The 23,118-nt window shown below is 51.2% G+C and overlaps 3 protein-coding genes across 4 annotated transcripts; 1 reads left to right on the forward strand and 2 right to left on the reverse strand.

The window, feature by feature from the left end:
• Positions 1 to 570: 570 nt before the first annotated feature.
• On the reverse strand, positions 571 to 3,540 carry LOC136542212 (acyl carrier protein 2, chloroplastic-like). Its single transcript, XM_066534541.1, has 4 exons — positions 3,380 to 3,540; positions 1,857 to 1,955; positions 1,217 to 1,339; positions 571 to 928 (listed from the first exon to the last, which is right to left on the reverse strand). Exons 1-4 carry the CDS (start codon positions 3,425 to 3,427, stop codon positions 791 to 793), a joined length of 408 nt encoding a protein of 135 aa, XP_066390638.1. The 5' UTR covers positions 3,428 to 3,540; the 3' UTR covers positions 571 to 790.
• A 2,584-nt stretch (positions 3,541 to 6,124) lies between these two features.
• LOC136542211 (GDSL esterase/lipase EXL3-like) lies at positions 6,125 to 10,244 on the reverse strand. 2 transcript variants are annotated; one of them, XM_066534539.1, is made up of 6 exons: positions 9,809 to 10,244; positions 9,557 to 9,687; positions 9,230 to 9,463; positions 8,880 to 9,135; positions 8,695 to 8,794; positions 6,125 to 6,622 (listed from the first exon to the last, which is right to left on the reverse strand). In XM_066534539.1, exons 1-6 carry the CDS (start codon positions 10,071 to 10,073, stop codon positions 6,601 to 6,603), a joined length of 1,008 nt encoding a protein of 335 aa, XP_066390636.1. In that variant the 5' UTR covers positions 10,074 to 10,244; the 3' UTR covers positions 6,125 to 6,600. The 2 variants fall into 2 exon arrangements, with proteins under 2 accessions (XP_066390636.1, XP_066390637.1); XM_066534540.1 differs by lacking the exon at positions 6,125 to 6,622 and having other exon boundaries at positions 6,796 to 8,794; positions 9,809 to 10,112.
• Positions 10,245 to 21,787: 11,543 nt separating this feature from the next.
• LOC136544285 (uncharacterized) lies at positions 21,788 to 22,873 on the forward strand. The gene is made up of 3 exons (XM_066536503.1): positions 21,788 to 21,826; positions 21,916 to 22,324; positions 22,412 to 22,873. The coding sequence occupies exons 1-3, from the start codon at positions 21,788 to 21,790 to the stop codon at positions 22,834 to 22,836; spliced, it is 873 nt and encodes a 290-aa protein (XP_066392600.1). The 3' UTR covers positions 22,837 to 22,873.
• The last annotated feature ends 245 nt before the right edge of the window (positions 22,874 to 23,118 follow it).

The raw sequence follows: 23,118 nt of genomic DNA on the forward strand, positions 1-23,118 counted from the left end.
CTACATAATTTTTATGTTTTTTCTATTATTGTGTTCTCATTTGTTCCAAAGAAAGTAGGAGCCTATGTTTTTTTTTTTAAGCCGGGCCTATGTATGTCTTTTTGGAAGACGAGCCTATATATGTTTTTTTTTTCTATTTCTGTGTTCCAAAGAATGCCCGTATGTTTTTTTTTTCTATTCTTGCATTCCTGTTCCAAGAAAGCCAAATAATTTGGAATGATGTTTTTTTTCTATTCCTATGTTCCAATTTCCAAAGGAGGCCTGACCTAACTAAGGTTCTGCATTCCTGTGTTTCTGTTCCTTGGAAGCCCAATAATTTGGAATGGAGTGGAGGATTAATCTGTGCCGTTAGCATGCTTAGCATCTATCTTTTAAAAAAGCTTGCTTAGCATCTTAGCCGGGAAGAAAGTGTTAATCTGTGTCGTTTGATTTTTTTTTTAAAAAAAAAAACTGTGTCATTAGCAGGGACTTGCTACTCTACCTCCAGACTCCCAGTAGCTCAGTATCCTCAATCCGACACTTAAATATATAGCAACAAAAAAAAAAAATTCCTTGAACATGCGCCAAAGCTTCAATCAATATAATAACATATATATCGCAATAATTTTTTTCTTGAACAAGCACAAAAGCCTCAATATAATAATATCGCGAGATCCACAATGAAAGTTATGACAAAGAAACAGCTCTCCAGGGTAGAAAATCTAGCATACGGGGGATAGAACAAGAAGGGATGCGCTGGTACAGGAGCAGGGTAAGCACCCAAAGCACTACGACCATGAGTTTAATGCGATTATTTTGCTTTCGCTGCTTCTGCCGCAACAAGTTCGTCGATGAGATTAGCAGCATCTTCAACAGTTGCGATTGACTGCGCGCTAGACTCCTCCACAGTGATCTTGAAAGCCTCCTCAAGGCCCATAACAATCTCAACCTAAAAAAACAGATCCATGGAAGAATTAGTCTCTCTAGGAAAGAAAAGGGCGAGCCCAAGAAAATACAAGATGAGAGAGTAACCACAGTTTATACTTAAAAACACAAATAACAATAGAAGTTTGCATAAACTTCAGTCCAGAATTAGGTATAAGTATAACAACTGTTCAAGAGGAAAAAAATAAATAGATAAACTAAATTGTTGTTTTGCTACCCAAGAACCATACGAAAAAATTAAATAGATAAATTCAGTTGTTGAAAACTTAAAAGTGTGTTATAGTTCACTTACAGTGTCCAATGAATCAGCACCAAGTTCTTGAAACTTAGAGGAGCCACAAACTTCAGTGCCATCAGCAAGTGCAAGCTGCTTCTTGACAATCTTACAAACCTCATCCACGGTCTCCTTTTTAGCCTGGTCAAGTGCATATTTTACAGCAACAATAGAAAGATCATAATCATTAGGTAACACAAACTTCAGTTTAAAGAAGATTGCACCAGCATAATCTACCAGCTAAATACACAAACACAATGTGATGGGACGTTTTACAGCCACACCAGAAGCTACACGTCAAAGAAAAATCCAGGGGTGCCAAATGCAAAGGAATAAAAGGATAAAAAATACTTCAGGAATTCTCTTGAAAATTCCTTTCATCAGAGCTATGTACTCACAAAAATGCAATCAAGTACATAATGGAAGCACTTTAGTGCACAATGCATACAAAATCTCTTCAGAAGCCAAACAAAGTAGTTGAAACAATTGGCATATGACATAGAAAAGAAATTAAATGGAGATGCATAGCTGCAGCATCATGCAGTGATAAATTTATGTGGTTACAGATCCATAGTACAAAAATTAGCTACTTACAGGACAGCATGCACTGATCAATTTATGTGGTTACAGATCCATAGTACAACAATTAGTTACTTACAGGACAGCAGACCGCGAATCTTTGTGGCACAGGCTGCAGGCGGAAGGCTACATTATCCTTCCTTAAACCAGAGAAAGAGGCAGACTTGATGCTGATTGCCTGTGAAACACCAAAGGTAACATCGTAAGATATGAGAACTAAGTCCAGACAGCATAAACCATTGCTTCAAATTGTCCACTTGACTTATTCTTTTATCACATTGTCCACTTGACTATGTATCATTGATTCAAGCTTATTTAGAACCATTGCCATGTACTATTGCATTACAAGCCTATCGAGAAGAAAAGCGAACAAGTACACACCAAACTCAAAGATAGTTATAGCAGCATGCTACACAGAATGAAATGAATCTCAGCATATCTCTTCGCATATTATCCAAAATGTTCCTTTGTTTTCAACCAAACGGTAACACAGAACTACAGAAGAAAAGGTTCACCAGACCACATATGGCCACTAGATTTTGTGTTAGTTCAAACTTCAAAAAGAATATCACACTTTTTGGTCGAATGTCAATCCACTTGCAGGGCAAGAACAAAAAAAAAAAACATACTGAATTGTGTTTTTGAAGGTGCTACATGACATGAGTACAGTAATTAGAATATATATGATGAGCATGAGTACAGAGTACTTCCTTATCTGAAACCCAGACTAGCATATACAGGCACATAGGTTAACATCCTTCACGTCAACTGAGGGGCCCTAACAGCCGCGCATCATGTATTTTGCATTGTCCTTTATGTGAAAAAGAATGAATATCCTTTATAGTTTCCTTTTTTCGCAATCAGGCCATTCACCCGTTTTTCATTAAGAGGAAATTAGTCTCCGAAACACAATGCGTGATCACAATGGCGAGGAGCCTTCGTAATCACCCTCCTTTATAGTTTCCTGACTCCATCAACCTAAAATATGCAAACTAGCTATTCTTCTGACACACTAGGAACCAGACATCAGTCCACATAAAAGGAGCATGTCTTAAATCACGAATGAACCGTTAATGATACACAGGTGATTAAGGGTGTAAGCATGAAGGTGGCAGTACATGATAAGCATGGAAAGATTCGTCACCAATATACCCCTAAATCATTGAGTCAGGTGAGACAATATTAGATTTGACTCCAAGTTCAATCAAGATAGAAAATTCCAAAAATCTGATGGTACGGGTACATCCGTACAGAACTTCTGACTCCACAAGCATTCGGGTACAGGGTCCATAAACACCGCGGACACTGCGCCACTAACCCAAACGATGAAGAAGAGAGCGCATAAACTCATGTCAGCGCAGATCTATCGATTTGAACTCTACAATCGACCGATATGATCACAGTGAATAGCTTCGCATCAAAGGGCATCGCAAACGCGACCAGACACCAGTAGTTGAACCAATAAGCACGCAGACATAAACCAGAGAAGAGAAATCGCAACCGGCGCAACAACCGAAACCCTGCGCCGCTAAAGCTAAAACCCTACCCGTACTCGGATTATCTCACAGATTAGATAACTCGAGAGGCGATCCAGCGCTATACCTTGACGGGCCTCGCAAAGGAGAGAGCGGATCCGGTGAGGGAAGCCATGGACGAAGCTGGAACAGCGGCGGCGGCGGCGAATGGAGGCTCGCGGCGGGGCTCGGGAGAAATGAGAGTTGCAGGAGACGGGTGAGCGGGTGGGTGAGGGGCTAAGGGATGGTGGCGGGCCGGAGTATATACTGGGGTGGGGACATGGACGGAGCTGTGTGCGCATCGGGCGTATCGATGCGACTCGGGGACGGGCGGAGCGCACGAGGCCCGGCCCGTGACCGTGACGCCGAAGCCGCGCGGCGTAAGGCTGGCCAGGCCAGGGCGCCAGGCCTCACGGACCAGCGCGGCTCGCTCGCTGGCTCCGCGCCTCCGCCGCCTCGCGTACGTGCCAGGTCCCGCTGCTCCGCTCAGTGCAAATTCCGACTCGCATGATGATTGATGAGAGACTTTTGCGATTTCCATATCTGAATGAGACTGTTAGCTCGTTGATTTCTGGGCTGATAAACTTAGCTGGTGCTAGTTTATTGTGAGAGAAAAATATTATTGACTGATAAGCCCTGACTGATACCACCAAACGAACGTGCTAGAACCCCAAAAAAAAAAAAAAAGACTTCTGCGATTTCCAGCCTGCTGTCGCAAGGAAGTCCAGCTTGACAGCCTAGGGGAGAGATCGCCTACTGATTGCGAATGCCGTATGGACACGCACGAGTGCACAACATGGCCGGGGTTGGTGCGAACGTTGCATTAGAATGTGAAGATTTAAGAATTCCTTTTTTAAGAACGCGCGTTGCACATTTTATTAAGACTAGCAAACATGTTCGTACGTTACAACGGGATCTAATACGTAGTGAGTTGCAGCACGAACATGAGTTTAAGTCAAAAATTAAATTAACTTAGTGGTAAAAATCTATGTTTCTTAAGGAGTCAAAGACTAAAAAGGATTTGATCTCTTATTTATTATTTGTTTTTACTCTTATTATTTTATCAGAACAAGAAAAAAACAGGTGGAGAAAACAATAAAAACAAAATAAAAAAGTGGAGCCACTCGGAGCAAGTTAAAATGGACAAACCAAAAAAAAAAGAAAAAGAACAGAAAAAAGTAAACAAAGAAATTATACCCTTCTTTCCTCTATTAGATTCATATTCTTATATTTTTACATTTGGATTAAGATTCCTATTTCGGTTACTCAAAGTTGTAGAGATGTAATTGGATTAAGATTCTTAGTTGTCCATATTATTATATTTTTTCTATTTAGATTAAGATTCATATTCACCCGAAATCGGAGAGATCTAATTGGATTAGGATTCCTAGTTATATAAAGAGAAGGGATATAGGCGGGTTTTCCACATTCACAAAGTTAGTTAAGAGATGGTCGGACCCAAAAAAAAATAAGTGAAGAGAAATTTTACCTCTTTGTCATTTTATTATTAAGACTTAGAATTCCTCAATTACGCGAACTGATCACAGTTCAATTGGTTAGATTTGTTGTAGTGGGACCTATCCATTCGGGTTCAAGTTCTCGATTTGGCATGGATACTCGTATTTTTTTATATTTATTCCTAAATTTAACGGTGTTCGGATTCAAGTCCTTGACTTGACACGAGTGCTCGCATTTTCCTGACTTTATTCTTGGATTTAATGACGCTATGCTTTCAGCGGTAGGCGACATCCCCCTCAACAACAAGGCGCGAGTGCTCGCATTTTTCTGAATTTATTCGTGGATTTAATGGCCCTTTCATTGGTAGGCGACGTCCCTCATTTTTCTAAATTTATTCCTGGATTTAATGGCCCTTTCAATGGTAGGCGATGTCTCCGTCTGCGGTGACTTCGTAATGTTTCATAGGGGTGGTATGCATGCGTGTTGTAGATGTCTACGTTGTACTATGTAATTCTAAAAGAAAAATGATTCCTCAATTACGATGCGTGTTGTGGGCGTCTACATTGTAATTAAAAAAAGAATTCCTCAATTACAATGCGTGTTGTGGGCGTCTATATTGTACTATGTAATTCTCAAGAAAAAAAATTCCTCAATTACAATGCGTGTTGTGGACGTTAATGTTGTACTATGTAATTCTCGAAAAAAAAGAATTCCTCAATTATAATAATTTATTTACGGACTCCGGCTAAATAGCCTTTGATGGTTATACTATGAGCAAGTTTAGATCCACTTGCACCAATAATTAGCAGCTAAAATTACTACTAGATACTTAGTACATATCTGCTACTAGATCAACTATTAGCTAGCACATGCTAACTATTAGTTCCATTAACAGACTATCGACAATTCATATCGCCAACTATTGAATTTGATCCTCGCGCGAATACTCGCCAACTATTGAATTTGATCGTCGCGCGAATACTCATTTGAAAGACCGACCTACTTTCATATCGAGTGGAGTGATCGTGTTGCCGAGCTTAAATACGCCGTGTTTGTGATAGAGGTTATAAATGAGAGGAGTTGAATGTTCGAGAGTTCTCATGTGCTAGCGAGAGAGATCTCGACCTCATACTGTCATGGGAGGCCGAGTTACAAAAAAGATTTGGCATCCTACCAGTCACCTAGTTCAGATAGGGGCCGTAGGCCCCTTGGTCATCAACATCTTCTTTCCCTCCATACCGTTGCTAACCACCGTGTCATTTAGTCTTGAGTTGATTCTTGATCTACTTATCTACTATACTTCAATATTGCGTACTAATCTAGATTTGAGCTAAAATCACTACAGCAGAATTATCATGCTTGCAGTTCAATTTGTTGTTGCTCTTTCTGATCTCTTTAACCTGCCAGTCTCAGTTGAAGCCTACAACCAGATGCAGGAGCTCCAGTCTGAACTCTCAACATTAGTGCTTGACACCATGAACGATAACTGGACCTACATCTGGGGTTCCTCCCAGTTCTCCTCCAAGGCTTACAGAATATTAACAGGCCACACTAGGGTTGACCCTATCTTCAAATGGCTTTGGAAGGCTTCCAGTCAAAGCAAGCACAAGGTGTTCTTTTGTCTTGTAAGCACAAGAAACATGCTAAGAAGAAGAATGCATCTAGAAGACTATCATTGTGTGCTTTGCCAACAATCCTTTGAAGAAACAGTAATGCACCTGCTTTTCTATTGCCCTTTTGCTAAGAATTGTTAGGGGATGCTGAACTTCCAATATGCAGACCACCTCATAATTCCACAAATCTTTCAAGCCTGGAAAACCTTCCTGAATGTTGCTTTCTCCCTTGACATCTTCATCGTACTTTGTTGGGCCATCTGGATGATGAGAAATGATGTCATTTTCAGAAACAAAAACCCCTCTGTTGCGGACTGCAAAAGACATGTTACAGTGGAATCACTCTTGTTGCTGCACAAGACGAAAGCTGGGATCCCCCCCCCCCCCCCCCCCCCTCCTAGAATCACGGACCCAATCTCATTTATAATTTCCATGATTTTCTTCCTCTCCTTCTTTGTACCCTGAAACCCCCTCCCCTCTTCCGTCTTTTGCTGTCTGCTTTTCAAATTTTGTACTCTGTTGTTTAATTTCTTTATAAAATTACAGTAGGAGCCTCTGACTCCTCCTGATTTCTCAAAAAAAAAACATAGTAGATTAATTACTATATATTCACGTTCTACTATACTTTCAATCAAGTTGACTGTGTGTCCTAGTATATTGGTGATATGTATGTCTTGGTGAGCCCATGATTTTCTTTGGGTGGTTTCATGTTCACCAGCAGAACTCTTGATGGAGCAGCGCTATCTCCTGGACTACATTAGTGCCACAACATGCCTAGAAAGTATCCCTCTGTTCTAGAATAATAAGTGTATTTTAATCATAAAAAAGTTAAACAAAATAGATTTTAACCTTTAATTTCTCTCACTATATATTTTGATTGACTAAAAAATAAATGCATCTCGGAGGCACTTTGAATACAAGTCTATTGATACAAGCAGTGATGGATCTAGGATTTTGTTAAAAGGTTTGCCACACATGAATTCTATATATACTAATTGGGTAATCCGTTTAGTAAGATGGTAAAAAAAACATAAATGTTGCCATGCATTATGGTACAATAAAGTGCAATCAAACATAATAAGTCTTATGTTCAACAATTAAGTTTAACCATGCATAAAGAACAACCCAAATAGTTTGAATACCATGCCAATATTTGAAATACAAAGTACTCGCATTTCATTTCATATGTATTTGAGCTTGAGAATTCAAAAAAAAAAATCTTTGTTTATGGAAATCTGAGGGCCAGACCATTCTCTAATTCAGATCGAGAGAATCTAACTATGATCAACCAGATCACTATGCACATAAGCATCTCGTACTAGTAGTAACAATGAGCAGAGGACGACCAACCTATATATGTGCGGTAGTTGTAAATTTAGAATCCTTTGGTTAGGAACATGGCAGCTAGTGGAGGAAAAGTGTTGTCCTACGTGCAGTGGCCCAATGGGTCACGGCTTGGGTTGGAGGCAGGACAGGAGCGCCGGCCAGCAGCCATCGGTTTGCCGTTAGTCCTGTACGACGCGCCGCTGGCTGTGCGGGCGTCGGGTGGAGCAGCTGATCGCTGGCTCCGAAGATGGGTCTCGGGGTGACCGATTGGTATTAGGGCTAAACCGAAAGCTCATAGCCCAAGAGCTTGTTCGACTCGACTTATTAGTTGTTCTTCAATGAGCTAAGCTAGCGCCAGCTCTAGCTCGCGAGCCTAGCCTTGAGCTAATTTCACACAGAACAAATAAACAAAAAAAAGCTTTACAACTTGCAACAAGCACTCAAGCAGTCATTGCTGAATTCTGAGAACTGGAACTGGGTGCCACTTCGTTCAAATGCACGCGTTCTCATCTCGTCAGCAATATCGCCCTGGACACTTCGAATCTCTTATATGATCTTTTTTTATATGCCCTTTGAGGGCTAATTTGGAGGCACATCTAGGAATGAAAAACCCTCCATGAAGAACTAAATAATTATTTAAATTATTTCCTCATGGATTTCCCACGCTAGAAAAAGTCAGAGATTCAAGGGGATTTGAGTTTTTAAATTAGCCTTGAAGGGAGCACTAGCAACCTTCTCCGGTGACCGTAAAATGTAAATTGTAGCATATTGTACTATACATATAAGTGGACTGATACAACACTAAACTCCCTGCAATTGAGCTTTTGCTTTAGGACTCAATCTTTTTTTTTTTTTTTGGTTTCCTCTGCTCATACAGAAAAGAATGAAGAAGAGACGGTAAGCAGCAAGCAATCATAGTAGGTTCTCTACGTATCTTGGGAACAGGTAGTCCACGATAATCTCGTATGCTCTCTCGGTAGGATGGAAGCTGTCCCAGAAGACATACTTCCGGTCGTCGGGGCACGTCGCCGCCGTCACCTGGTTGCACAGGAGCGACACCTCGAATTCCCCGGTGCCGCAGCATCCTCTCGTCGAGACCTCAAAGCCTGCAATGCAACGCAGCCAACGAGCCATCAATTCAGAGCCTCAGAGCCAGTTCAGGATGGCAGCCAAGGCAAGCGAGGCGCGCACCGTATTTGCAGGGGTTCGTGATCATGTCCTGCAGGATGTCGTAGATGTCCACGTAGCCGATCTTCTGGCACTGCAACTCCTCCTGCAGCTGCGCGATCTCCTCCTTCAGCCTGGAGTTGTACAGCTGCGCCGCGTGGTTGCGAGCCGGGTCGCAGTCCCTGGCGAGGCCGCCGGCGAGGGTCCGCTGCGACGGCACGCACCCGACCGGCGGCATCCCCAGGATTGCGATCCTCCTGGCCCCTTGCTGGTACAGTTGCTGCAGCGACAACACCAGACATGACAATGAGTGGGTTCATGGTCTGGTGTTGAATTGAATGAGGTTGCGTTGCGAGCGGGAAAGAAGATTTCACCCTCATGAAGTCGCAAGCCTGCTGAACAAGGAAATCCACGTATGCCGAGATGTCGTACTGCAGAGGTCTGACAGGGGCGAGGTAGTAGTTGTTGGCGATGTCGTCTGTTCCGGCGCAGACAAGGAACAGGCTGTCGGCAACGATCCCCGCGGCGGCCTCATCTCCGACGACCCCTGCGAGCTTCTCCTTGTACTCGGCAAACATGTTGAGCTCCTCCTGCATCGGCAGGACCGCCTGAAATAACGAAGAATGCAAGGCGCGGCATTTTAACATCTCGACACCGGACCATCAGAGAACATGGGACTGATCGCTTGATTGTTTAATTACCACGAGAGTGGAGGTGAGGGGGTCGTAGCCGGTGCCTCCAGAAGCGAAGCTGACGCCAGTGCAGAGGTCGTCGTCGGTGAGGTCAGTGCCAAGATACGCCGGAACCAGGTCTTTCAAGCCGAGCCGTGAAGCTAGACACAAGCATAGTCACGGCAATGTCATTTTACAGGCATTCATATATACAGTGATTGTTCGTTAGCTTCGTGCTCGAGCTGCAGCGGGGAGTGGAGATGGAGTAATGGAGACACGAACCTATGAAGTCCGTTGGAACCCGGCCGTTGGAGAAGCGGCCGGTGGGGACCCCGCCGTTGAGGTCCTTGCCGTATGGCCTGAAGTTGGACTTGGTGAGCGTAAGGACGGCGTTGTTGTTGCCCGTGTCGACGATGGAGTCGCCAAACACCAGGATGGCCGGCACCCGCGGCCTGCCCCGGCCGCCTCCCGCCGCCCCGGCCTGCCATGGCGACACGGCGAGCACGAGCAGCAGCAACAGCGACATTGCGGTACCGCCGCGCTCCATGCATGAGCTGTATCCTAACCACTAGAGTTTGTTGCCTTCGAACGATTCCATTCTCGCCACTGTGGCAGGTTGATTGGGATAAAGATGCCTTTCGGCTGAGAGAAGGTCGTGAGATACCAAGACGCACAAGTGGGCGTCGGCAACAGCGCAAGAGAGTCACTGTAAGCCTTGTCGGTGAGTGGCTAGATGAACTTCCAGCCACTACTGATCGATCCTGCATCCTTGATAAACCTTTGTTTCGACCTGGGACAGCTGAATGCACTGCATAGCATCTGGACTCGCTCGACAGTCGACACCCAACCACGGGACCATACGAAACGACCTTATTCAGATCACATGCATCCTAAGACTACGAGGCTAAGACCTAGGAAATGCAGCATTCACATGTAAGCATCGCCCTGAAGATTCGGCTAAACAAGAAGGAAAAAACAGTTAAAACATGGTCAGAGCCGATCCGGTAGGCTAGTCCCGATAAAGCCTTGTTTGGCATGGCTGCAAACAGCTCCAGCTACGTGAAGAAGCCCGAGCTAGGGAAGCCAATGATAATAGCTTTATCAGCTCTGAGTTTATTTAAAGAAAGCCAAAGGACGCCTAACTCAAACGGTTAGGTGACACAACGGCACTTCTCAGATCCCGAGTTCGACTTCTCGTGTCCCCATAATCAAAGCACTGGAGAAGGGGGGCACCGGTCCAATTTCTCGCTTAGGCGACGGAAAGCCACCGTGTCGTGTTCAAGTCAAGGTCAGATGAGCCATTTATTTTCGTAGTATACCCATGCCAGTCTTGTAAAGTACCACCGTATTCCAGCACCCAAATAGAAATGAAGCATGAGGGCACCAGCAGTGTATAGGAGCGCGCTTGGTTCTATATAGGCCATGTTCGCTTCTCTTATAATCTATCTTTTTTAATTTGTTTTTTCAACTGAAATAGTGCTTTTTCCTCACAACAAATCAGTCGGAACAGTGTTTTAGCTTATTTTTTCAGCGAAGCGAACGGAGCAAGCATGCTTACTTTGTTCAAAATATCATAGTGTATAGGAACGGCATCCATCATTGAGGTGTGGGCCCACAGCAAGAAAAAAGAATGCTACATTCCCCATTTACAATTGCAATGTCTGAGGTGAGTATACTAGATTGGGAGAGAGAATAATATATTTTATTTAATGGGAGCAGGTTCCATCTATAGGAGCTGGTTCTTTGTTTGGAGTATAGGAGCGACGTGCGCAATGTATGGGATCTGCTCCTTCTGTTATAGAACCGGGGCAAATGAGCACATTGCGGACGCTCTAAGCTAATACATGTGTGTTACCGTAAGATAGTATAGGCTACAGCTGGGGCAAAGTGACCGAAACATGAACCCATGATATTTATGGCTTCACAGATCTTTAGGTTGAAACGCAAATGCTTCCAATCCATGCTGACTAAAGAGGTGAACGAAATCTACTATGGCTTCATTTGGATATGCTTCTCGAACAACTTAGGAAAACACTTTCGTCGGCCCCAACCCATGGGTCATCCCATATCCATAGTATCCTCGATCTCCCCCCACTGCCCCTGCTCTCCGATCCTCCCAGACCCCATGAGATAGAGCCACCCCCACCCCTCATCACCCCCTATTCTCCTGGTTACGCTAGAAATCCCCACCAAACCTCTTCTTTCGGTGGGATGTATCTTAGCTCCTTATCAAACGACATCTTCTCACTAGGCGCAAGCTTCTCCGAGCAGGATTTGTCGATGTGCCCAATCCTTCCACATATGTAACAAAATTCTAGGAGAAACTCATATTTGAGAGGGCACCACCTCTCCTCCACGCCTTCCCCCTTGTCAACTATGATACCCCGCCGCAAGGGTTTGCGTATATCGATCCTCACCTTCACCCGTAAGAATCTCTGTGCAGTCATACCATCATTCTCAAAATCCACCTCCATGAACTCCTTAATATCTTCACTGGTGGTCATCACCGCTTCCTCATTCATGAGACCCATCGGCAACTGTGCAACCTAGATCTAGATCAGGATGAAAGAAAACCCAATCTCATCGATGAATCAAAGTCCGCCACCACCAGCGCCTCTTTAGAAATCATCAAGGGGCCATCCTTCATGACCCTTCTCTTCCCTGCCGTTTGGAGGAACGTAAATAGGAAGCAGTTGTCCCCTAGCTCTTGCACTCAATTCCCTTCATCGGGCACCAGATCCACCCTACCGCCTACTCCGCAATCTCTGGCCTCACCTCCTTCTCCGATAGCAATTTGCCAAAGGCTATCGAAAATCCTTCACTCCGTTGAACCTGCGAACTCTTCCCGATGCGGATCTTCTTCCTTTCTTCCTCCGACAGCTTCAAGTCCTTCATTAGGTCCTCAACGCCCTCCATGGTGAACCCTTCCACCGAATCAGTGGCCACACCACCAGAGCAATGGCTGGAGAATTGTGGACTCTGGGTAAAGGTAAGTAGAACTATGTTTTAGGGTTTGTGACGTGGACACACTAGCGTGAAAACTACCACCGCCCCCGAGATCCGCCACAGCGATGGATCAGAGAGGATGGATTAGGCCAAATTAGGAACCTAGCAATGAAACGATCAAAGCGATCAGCCGGGAGAAGAACATGGGAGAAGATTTGACAACCGTTGCCCTAACCCCTCTTGAGTCACCTAAGTCCCCCTAGATGTCGAGGTCAACGCGAAAAGACTAACCCACAAAAAAGTCTGATTATTGAAAACACTAATCAATGTGTTTGCTCCATTTCCCTTTCCTAGTCCAGCAGTCCCCTAGCCTGGCTACAAACATAAGCGAGCCTGGCCTTTGCAACAGTAGTGCGGTCTTTGGTTGCCGTTGCACATAGCCTTTTTGTTTGGTTTGCTGGACCAAGTGGGTGCCCGTATCCCCCCTGTGCAATTTTCACGTTTGGGCTCCCTATATTGGGCTGCATCTGGTCACTGATCCAAGCTTTTGGTGAGCGGTGAGCATACCAGCCTTTGGGCTTTAGACGTGAGGCCACCCTCACTCTCATCTATTATTACTACCAACTGTGTTTTGATGCAGCATGTTCAGTAGCAGATGGTCACTGTAAGCCTATAGCTGACCTAGAAGAATCACAATTATCGTGAATTGAACAATAATAATAACTACATCTCGAGTAAAATGAACGAGCACATTATACTCTATTGTTGCACATTACGATCATAAAGAAAACAATTGTATGATTGAATTGCTTCAGCCCGGGAACAGTTCATGGCAAGCTCCCTTCAACTCTGAAACTGTTGATGGCAGACTGTCCAACTGGAGTACTGCTCACTTCAATATAAACTAGACATTACTGATATGATATGAAAGCAGACGAGAAAAGTAAGGGGGTGTTTGGTTCACCTAGCACCTCCTAAATTTAGTAGCTTTTAGTCCCTTTTAGTAACTTTTTTGCTAAACACCTTTACTAAAAAAGACTAAACAACCTTTAGTCAGCTAGTCACCCAAACCTTACTATCAGCTCATAAAACCATGTCTGGACAGGGCTTGCCCTTCATCAATGCGCCTAGTCCGAGCACACCGGTACCCCCTCACTCATAGCTCACTCTCTTAGCTCGCTCACTCTCTCACTCTCGTGCTCGCTCTCCTCTACTTTCCCCGCTGCCGCCACCACTTCGCTCCACGCCACTGCCGCTCCTTTGAAAGCTCTAGTTTGGTTTTGGTGAATTGATGAAACCCTAAGTGCTAACCTAGTTTATCAAAGTGTTCATGAGATAGGTAGCACATTCCAAGTGGTGAAGCAAATGAAGATCATGACATGATGATGGTGATTCCATAGTGATGATCAAGTGCTTGGACTTGAAAAGAAGAAAGAGAAAAACAAAAGGCTCAAGGCAAAGGTATAAATTATAGGAGTCATTTTGATTTAGTGATCGAGACACTTAAAGAGTGTGATCACATTTAGGATCGATAGCCGTACTATTAAGAGGGGTGAAACTCGTATCGAAATACGGTTATCAAAGTGCCACTAGATGCCCTAACTCATTGCATGTGCATTTATGATCTAGTGGAGTGCTAACATCCTTGAAAATATTTGTGAAAATATGCTAACACATGTGCACAAGGTGATACACTTGGTGGTTGGCACATTTGAGCAAGGGTTAGAAACTTCACCGGCGCAGTGTCTACCCATAGAGTGCGGGCAGTCCGCCGGTGCCACCGGCGCTCTATACAGAAAAGACGGAGGTCACTGTAAGTGACCAGACGCTGGTCTTGGTAGGATCGGCATGTCCAGTCAGTGGTAGCAGTGAGTATGCGGTTTCAGTCTTATGACCGGACGCTGGCATGAGAAATGACCGGACGCTCTGGGCCTGAGTCCGGTCAGTATGACGTATGATGACATATGCAATGCACAGGGGAGACGTTGAGTGACTGGACGCTGGGTGAGTCTGATCGAGCATGACCAAACACGTCTGGTCATGGATTTTCACGAATGGATGCTTACTAGAAATGACCGGACGCTGGGGTTCTACGTCCGGTCACTTTGAAGCAGCGCGTTCAGTTACAACTTAAATGTACCGACGACCGTTGAGATCGGGCGATCAGCGTTTGAAGCCGGGGACACGTGGCACACATCGTGCGACCGAACGCTGGGGTCTAGCATCTAGTCGATCTGACCTACACGTCCAGTCATCCCATTTTTCAGTGGACTGAGGAGCCAATGGCTCTATTTCATAGGGGCTTCTATTTAAGCCCCATGGTCGGCTCAAGCTCACTCTCTTGGCCATTTACATTGACATAGCAACCTTGTGAGCTTAGCCAAAGCCCTCCCACTCATCTCTATCATTGATCCATCATCATTGTGAGATTGGGAGAGAATTGTCGGTGTTTTGGAACCGGGGGTCCCTCAACCAACGAGTGAATTTGTACTGCGTGTCCCTAATCCCGGATGGTGATGCAAAGAGACACAAGGTTTATACTGGTTCGGGCAGTCGAGGCCCTACGTCCAGTCTGAGAGATTGATCTTGTATTCCTTGCACCGGGGTGCTCGTGGTAGGGGGTTACAAGCTGAGTGAGAGAGGGAGCTAGCCCCAGGTCTCGGCGAGGGTGGTGCGAACGGCTTGGGACGTTGCTCCCAAGCAGCGTGGAAGTGCGTGATTCTGTCGGTGTGTTTTTCCTCCCCTAGAAATGGCCCTGGCTACCTCCTTTTATAGTTACAAGGAGGAAGCGAGAGGTACATGAGAAGGCTACTACTTGCTGACGTATTCCGCTCCCTGAAGCAGTATGGCGTCGTGGGAGTTCCAGTCGATGTCTAGTCGGTATGGTCTTCAAGGCTGACGACATGCTGCGCTCTTGTACTTTTGTTGACTTGGTGAAATGCCGAGGCCTGGTGGCTGCTGTAGTAGGCTGCGTCGGGACCTGTCGCGCTGAGGCCGAGACCCACTGTGCCGAGGCCAGCTGTGCCGAGGCCTTTAGCGGGTGGCAATGTGAGGTCTGGGCGGCCATCGCCGATAGTTGATTTGGGTGGAACAGTGCCGAACACGCGTCTATAGGATACGGTGCCCCGTATCGTCAGTAAGGGATGGTAAAAAGGCGATTTGACCGTTGTCCTGCCGCGGCATGCTGCCGATCGTGACTTCCGTAGTGCGGGCAGCTGGGCGCATTAATTGGATGCGATAGCCTGCCGGAGTGACTTTTGAGGTGGAGGTGACGAGATTGCGGGACAAGCCCAGCCTCGGGCGAGGCGGAGCATGGCCAGTTCGCCCGAGGCCCTACCGGGAGTCTCGGGCGAGGCGGAATCCGAGGCTCATCGGGGGTCTCGAGCGGGGCGGAGCGGTCGGTTCGCTGGCCCCGAGGTCACAGGAACCCGGTTCTGACTCCCCACGTCGTGTCCGTCCTTGGTGCAGGAGTTTAGGCAGCACAGTAGCCGGTAACCCTTGCACAGTCCCGTCGTGGATGGCAGGGTGCTGACGTGACGGACGCCTGGTCTGCCACGTCGCTGCACTGCGCCGCCGTGTGATTTGTTGGAGTGGTTGAGCGCCTCGACAGGATGTGCGGAAGTGACATGCGGGTCGTACTCGGTCTTGTGCGTCGTGGGGCTCCAGTACGGCTTGATGCAGGACATGGCGGGCGACGTGCGGGTTGCCGTGTAATGACGTCGTAGGGGGCAGCGGCTATGCCGAGGCCGAGCCATCGCAGGGGGCTCGGTGGTCATGGACCCTCAGGCTGCCGAGCCCGTGAAGCAAACTGTCGAGGTTCTTGGGGGGAGTTATTGGCCTTGGGTACCGATTCCGAGGCTACAGTAGCCCAGATGTGGCTCCCCACGCTGCATTGTCCTTGGTGCAGGAGTTGGCAGCATAGTGAGGCATGGGCGCCACGGTGGTTAGTACAGCGGCGGGTAACCCCTGCCCAGTCCTGCCTCCTGTCCCATCGGCCATTCTGCTGTACGGTGCCGGGCGTGCGGTTGTCGCCAGAGGCAACAGTCGGCTGAGCTGATGTGACACGACGTTTTGTCAGAGGGACGGGAGAAGGAAGAGGCGGCGGAGTGCTGCCGAGCCTGCCTTGCGCGAGACGGAGGGCCGGTGGCCCGGCCGTGGCTTTTGGCGGGGAACCGCTCGGGGTCGGTAGCGAGGGGGCCTCGGGCGAATCGGAGAATCGGCCGAGGCCTGCGGCGATGGGCCTCGGGCGAGTCGGAGAATCGGCCGAGGCCCTTGGAGCCTCGGGCGAGTCGGAGAATCGGCCGAGGCCAGCAGCGTTTAGCTGGTTTCGATTTTTACGAAGTCTAAGCAGTCGTTTTTTGGATTTTGTTTAGGGTACCCCCTCTCACGGTATCCGACAGTAGCCCCCGAGCCTTGGGGGGAGTGGAGGCACTCCCCCTGAGGTTCTGACGAGAATTGGCTCTTGATAGTTCCTGTCGGGATGTTGTTTTGTTTTCGGGGTTTCGGTGGGTGCGTGCGAGCACACCCGCCGGGTGTAGCCCCCGAGGCCCTGGAGGAGTGATTTCGCTTCTCCAGGGGCTTTCCTCTCTTTCGAGTGGGGAGTTACATTGTGTTTGCCGGGCCCGTGGGTGCGAGTTCGGATCGCAGGGCCTCGACGATGCTGCGGGAAGAGCCCCTTAGCCTCCGCCTGGAGCGAGAGGGCCGTCAGGGGTTCACCCGACTTTTTATTCGACCCTCGCGCTTCCTTTTCGCTCGGAAGGAGGGTTTGTTTTGCCGAGACCCCTCGTGTGCGAGTCTGAGCCGCTGGGTCTCGGCAAAGTGTCGCAGGAAGAGTCCCTTAGCCTCTGTGCGGAGCAAGAGGGCCGTCAGGGATTCTCCTGACTTTTTGTTCGACCCTCGCGCTTCCTTTTCGCTCGGAAGGAGGGGTGGAAGATACCACGCTACCCTCGGTGGGCGCGAGCGACGGCATTTCCGGTGAGCTGTTATCGGGTAAGTCCGAGTGGAGGCCCGTACCCCGTTCGCTGGGGGTCGGCTAGCGGTCCTGAGACGCGCTCCAAGAGTACCGGAGGGTTTCTCTAGTGGGTGCCGAGGCCGTTCGCTGGGCCTCGGTGGCTCGGTGCCTCCCTACGGTGGGATCCCATTCGGAGACTTCCCTGCCGGTCTCGGACACGACACAGGGCATCCCAAGCGTCTCGCTCGCTTGGGCCTCGGCCTCGCATAGGCTCGCCCGTAGTCGCCCCTGACTCTGTTGTCCTGGGGCGGCTGTCGAAACCCCTGGGGGCCCAGCCTTCGAACCCCCGGACCGTAACGGGCTTGGGTCGCTTGTCTTTATCTCGGGTGCAGGAAGAGCCCCCGAGCCTCCGCACGGAGCGAGAGGGCGGTCAGGGGTCCTTCCGTCTTTTTTGCCCGTCCCCCGCCCGTCCTTTTCGCTCGGACGGGGGGGGGGGCTGTTTGCCGAGCCCACTCGTGTGCGAGCCTGAGCTGCTGGGTCTCGGCAAAGTTGCAGGAGGGCCCCCGAGTCTCTCGCGCGGAGCGAGAGAGCGGTCAGAGGTCCCCTGGCTTTTGGTTCGCCCCTCGCGTGTGAGGGTCTGACTGCCGAGCCCCCCTCGGGTGCGAGCTTAGGTCGCGGGGTCTCGGCGTCTTTTTGCAGAAGGAGCTCCCTAGCCTCTGCACGGAGCAAGAGGGCCGTCAGGAGTTCTTCCGGCTTTTTGAACGACCCTCGCGCTTCCTTTTCGCTTGGAAGGAGGGTTTGTATTGCCGAGCCCCCTCGTGTGCGAGCCCAAGTCGCTGGGATTCGGCAATGTGTCGCAGGAAGAGTCCCTTAGCCTCCACACGGAGCAAGAGGACCGTCAGGGATTCTCCTGACTTTTTGTTCGACCCTCGCGCTTCCTTTTCGCTCGGAAGGAGGGTTTGTGTTGCCGAGTCCCCTCGTGTGCGAGCCCAGGTCGCTGGGACTTGGCAACGTTTTGCAGGAAGAGTCCCTTAGCCTCTGCGCGGAGCGAGAGGGCCGTCAGGGATTCTCCTGACTTTTTGTTCGACCCTCGCGCTTCCTTTTCGCTCGGAAGGAGGGGTGGAAGATGCCACGCTACCCTCGGTGGGCGCGAGCGACGGCATTTCCGGTGAGCTGTTATCGGGTAAGTCCGAGTGGAGGCCCGTACCCCGTTCGCTGGGGGTCGGCTAGCGGTCCTGAGACGCGCTCCAAGAGTACCGGAGGGTTTCTCTAGTGGGTGCCGAGGCCGTTCGCTGGGCCTCGGTGGCTCGGTGCCTCCCTACGGTGGGATCCCATTCGGAGACTTCCCTGCCGGTCTCGGACACGACACAGGGCATCCCAAGCGTTTCGCTCGCTTGGGCCTCGGCCTCGTATAGGCTCGCCCGTAGTCGCCCCTGACTCTGTTGTCCTGGGGCGGCTGTCGAAACCCCTGAGGGCCCAGCCTTCGAACCCCTGGACCGTAACGGGCTCGGTGCCTGGTCCCTTTGCCTGAAAGGAATCGGGTGGGGGTTACCTCTCTCCCTGCGGTTAGCAACGGCAGGCGCGCCTTTTGAGGCAGCTTTTTCGGGGAGGTGGGACGGCGCCTGCAGCTGCTGCGGTTGGGCGTGACGTGGCGTTAGTCGACGGGACGTAACTGCACACGCAATTAATGAGGAGGGAGTGGGCGGTAAGACCGGATCTGGATAACCGCACCGGATTTCCTGGGGGAAACTTCCCCGATTTCGTCGCCCGGTGGTTTCGATTCGTCCCTGCATAAATACGCAAACAGCCTCGCCCTCTCCCTCCTTACCTTTTCCGCGTTCGCCTTTGCTGCCTCCGTGCCGTCGCTGAGAGCATAGAGCACCGGGGAAGAGAAGTGCGAGGGCGAGAGATCGAAAGAGAGAGGGGGAGAGATTACCGCTGTAGCAGCGTCCTCCGCCGCGCAATGGCTGGTGGTCCCGTCATCCTCCCGGCGGATCCCTGGGAGCGGTCCGATGTCACCGAGGAGAAGCTGCAGTCGCTCGTGGAGGCCGGTCTTCTTCGCCCGATCACCGACCCCGACGAGCCGGAGTGGATTGCTCCGGGGGACGAGTCGGAGCCGAGGCCGCGCGACGGTTACGTGGTGAGCTTCGTCGTCTTCCACGAGCGAGGCTTCGGGTCGCCGGCGGATAGCTTCATGCGGGCACTCCCGCACTACTATGGCGTGGAGCTGCACAATTTCAGCCCCAACTCCATCGCGCAGGCGGCCATCTTCGTCGCCGTCTGCGAGGGGTATCTAGGGATCGCTCCCCACTGGGAGTTGTGGCTCCATTTGTTCCGAGCGACGTTCACCTCCAAGCCGGGGGGAACGAGGGGGGCTCGGAAGGCGCAGAGGGCCGGCGGCTGCACCCTCCACGTGCGCCAAGACCGGCAGTCCCTCTACATCCCGGCCCAGCTGTCGACGTCCAACCGTCGTTGGTATGACGGCTGGTTCTACCTCCGCAACGACGGCGGAGGACTTCCCCCTTATACCGGGCGGGTTGTAGAGAGTCAACCGGAGAAATGGGGGTACGGCGTCATCAAGGTCGACCAGCCTAGGCTGGAACCGCTCTTGAGGGCCTTGGGGAAGCTGCGTGACTGCGGCCTTTCGGCGGCCGTGGTCGTGGCGGCCTTTCACCGCCGGAGGGTGTTGCCGCTAATGGCCCGGCGACGGCGGTTGTTCGAGATGACGCCGAGCGACCCGGTCGCCGGTATCAAGATGTCCGCCCTCGCCCTTACCGATGATGAGACCCTGCGTCGGGTGAGGGAGGCGGTAGACGGGAAGCCGAGGCTCGATGACTTGATGCCGTTCCCGATGCGCCCGTCGTGGGGGTATGTCTCGCTGGTAAGTTGAATGTTGTCGAGGCTTTCGCGTCCTTCTTGTTTTTCGCCTTTTTGGTCTGTTGTCTTACTTCGTCGCTCTCACAGGGGATAAGAGACGTGCGAGGCTCCCCGCCGCCCGTTCCTGAGGACGCCCGGCGGCGATCCGTGAACAGGGCGCGTGCCGAGGAGGAGAAGAAGAAGAAAGATGCCCAGGAGGCGAAGCGCACGAAGAAGATCCTCGCGCGCGAAAAGCTGGACGCCCGTCGCCGGCGCCAGAGGCTCGACGGTCTCCCTTTGGAGCCGTCTCCCTCGCCGTCGGTGTCGGATTCTTCGAGCGACGGCGGTGGGTGCGAGGTGGGGACGGCCTGCCTGGAACACCTCCCCGACATCAGGGAGATGGTTCCCGGGGCGCCGGCAAGGAGCCTGACGCCCCTAGGAGAAGGAGGAGGTGCCCCGGGGCCAGTGGTGGCCCGTCCCGGCGCCGAGGCCGGCACACCCGAGGCGCGGGTGTCGGAGGAGCGTGCCGTCGGCCCGATGGGTTCGACGGTGGAGGTTGAGCGGGTGACGGTGGGGGCGACCCCATTATCTCCGCGAAGGGTCGAGGAGGTGCCGGGGTCCGACGGGGACCAGCTGGCGCTGGTGGACACCGAGGCCGCGTTGCTGCCACCACCGCCGCCGTTGCAGAGGAGGCGGACGGTGTCGAAGCGGTTGCATCCCCGTTCGCGGTAAGCGTCTTTCCTGGCGGAGTCCGCTTCTTGTTTGCCCCTTGGTTGCATGCTGACCTTGGGAGTGTCTTTTCTTGCAGCCAGACGCTTCTGGTGGGAGACCCTCCCTTGGCGCCCCGTAAGGCGCTCAAGGTGAACGTTAGCTCCTCCGCCCATCAGGCAGCGGAGGCGCAGGCTGACGCGCAGCGTGGCGCGGGGTCGGGTGAGGCCGTTTTGGAGGAGGCGGCTGCCCAGGAACAGGGGGCCGAGGCGGCCGCGGAGCGAGTGGAGGAGGAGGCCGCCCAGGAACAGGGGGCCGAGGCGGCCGCGAAGGAGGCTGGGGCGTCTGCTATTGCCGAGGCCACTGAGGGCGAGGCCGGAGCCCCCAAGACCTCCGATGTCAGGGCGGTGGACACCGAGGCCATCAAGGTAGAGACGGCGGAGGCCAGAGCCCTCGGGTCCGTCGAGACCGAGGCGATGGAGGTGGAGACGGGGCAAATTTTGGCGCCGCCCCTGGTTCAGACAATCTCGTCTGATGATTCCTCCCGAGGGAAGGAGGCGGCGGACGTCGAGGCGGCCAGTACCACGGAGCAACAAGTCCCAGATCCTGCCGAGGGGAGTTCGGCCCTTGTTCCGCTACGGCCCGAGCCCCGTGGGTGGAACTTCCCGCGTGTTTTCTGGCGGGACCAGGCTGATCCCGAGGGGGAGCCTGTGTTCGCCCTTGAGGACGTCGCCGAGGGGGGGCGTTGGGATACCCTCGAGGAGTATCGCCGATTGGCCGTGCGGTCGTTGCAGACAGCGATGACTGTCATGGAAAGGGACTTGCCTGGTGTCACTCGGGTGAGTACTTTCCCCTCTCGTGCCGCGTTGTTTTCTCTCCGAGCCCGCTCGCAGTGTTTTGACGTGTGTTTTTTGTTTTGCCTCCTTAGGAGCTTGAGACCCGATCCCTTGGGAAATCGGTGTTCCTGCGAAATGAGAGGGATATCTGGGACCAGCTCCGGCGCCAGAAGGGCTTGCTTGCCGATGCCCAGGGACTATTGTCGGCGCGGAGTGCGGAAGTGGAGGACCTCCGCCTTCGTTGTGCCGACATTCAGGCGGAGTTGGCCATGGCTAAGGAGCAGTCCGCCCCTCTGGTGGCCAAGATCAAGGAACTGGAGGAGGAGCGAGACTCCTTCAGGCTTCGGGCCCAAGAAGCGACGGCCTCTGCGAAGGCTACAGCCGGGCAGCTGGGTGCGGAGCAGAGCGAGCATCAGGCGACAAAAGTCGCCCTGGCAGAGGCTACCAAGGCGGCCGAGGCCTCTCGGGTCGAGGTCTCAGCCTGGAAGGGCAAGGCCGAGGGTGAGTTCCGCTGAACCATGTTCCTCGTTCCATTTGCTCTTTTTGTCCTGGTTCGCGCTTGACTCCTGACCCCTTGCTGCGACGTAGGTCTGGAGAAAGAGGCCTCCCAGGCGGCTGAGGCCTCCGTCGCGGCGCAAGCAGCGCTGGATGCCGAGGTCCGGGAGCACGAGGCGCTGCGCAGCGCTGTCCGGTCTGCCTGCGAGGCTCTGGACGTCGAGGAGGTCCAATCAGCTAGCTCCCTTGGGAGCCGCCTCATCGCGTTGAGCGGCCACGTCCGCGAGAGACTCCGAGGGGCGTTGCACACGGGTGTCAAGCGCGCCCTGGCCGTCGTCTCCTCGCACTACGCCATCAACCTCGAGGCTGTCAGCGATGGCTACGTGTTGCCAGAAGATGACGAGGAGGCTGATGCAGAGGTCGTGAGGCTGTTGGAGGCGGCCGAGGCACCTGGCACCGCGTTGGCCAAGCTGTTCGAAGAAGAGGTGGTCCCTCCCGCGCCAGCCGCCGATCCTTGAGCTTTGACCTGGGCCAAAAGGGGCCATGTAACCGAATCGAGTTAGTTGCCGAATCGTGACGTTTTTTTGTGGCCGTCGAGGCCCTTAAAGTATTTGCGTATGTATGCTTCTTAACCGTTTTCCATTCTATTTCTAAGTTCGTGCCCTCTGTCCCGATCGCGAAGAAATCCCTCGGAACCTAAGCCGTCCTTCGGCGAAGGGCGGTGAGGGAGCTGCCGTAGCCCAGAGGCGTAGGCCGTTCTCACAACTCAGCCGGCCCTTTGGCCTCTAGACAGGCTTTTG

The sequence above is a fragment of the Miscanthus floridulus genome, chromosome 3, assembly GCF_019320115.1.
Source record: "Miscanthus floridulus cultivar M001 chromosome 3, ASM1932011v1, whole genome shotgun sequence".
In the NCBI taxonomy this organism is placed as follows: Eukaryota; Viridiplantae; Streptophyta; class Magnoliopsida; order Poales; family Poaceae; genus Miscanthus; species Miscanthus floridulus.

Excerpts from the sequence above, each read along its gene's own strand:
- LOC136542212 (XM_066534541.1), bottom strand. The coding sequence starts at position 3,427 with ATGGCTTCCCTCACCGGATCCGCTCTCTCCTTTGCGAGGCCCGTCAAG. Across the intron at positions 1,340-1,856 it reads GATTCGCGGTCTGCTGTCCT|GCTAAAAAGGAGACCGTGGA; the intron begins GTAAGTAACTAA and ends GCACTTGACCAG. Across the intron at positions 929-1,216 it reads GTGCTGATTCATTGGACACT|GTTGAGATTGTTATGGGCCT; the intron begins GTAAGTGAACTA and ends CTGTTTTTTTAG.
- LOC136542211 (XM_066534540.1), bottom strand. The coding sequence starts at position 10,073 with ATGGAGCGCGGCGGTACCGCAATGTCGCTGTTGCTGCTGCTCGTGCTC. Across the intron at positions 9,688-9,808 it reads GGTTCCAACGGACTTCATAG|CTTCACGGCTCGGCTTGAAA; the intron begins GTTCGTGTCTCC and ends GCTTGTGTCTAG. Across the intron at positions 9,464-9,556 it reads CCCTCACCTCCACTCTCGTG|GCGGTCCTGCCGATGCAGGA; the intron begins GTAATTAAACAA and ends TCGTTATTTCAG.
- LOC136544285 (XM_066536503.1), top strand. The coding sequence starts at position 21,788 with ATGACTGTCATGGAAAGGGACTTGCCTGGTGTCACTCGG. Across the intron at positions 21,827-21,915 it reads ACTTGCCTGGTGTCACTCGG|GAGCTTGAGACCCGATCCCT; the intron begins GTGAGTACTTTC and ends TTGCCTCCTTAG. Across the intron at positions 22,325-22,411 it reads CTGGAAGGGCAAGGCCGAGG|GTCTGGAGAAAGAGGCCTCC; the intron begins GTGAGTTCCGCT and ends GCTGCGACGTAG.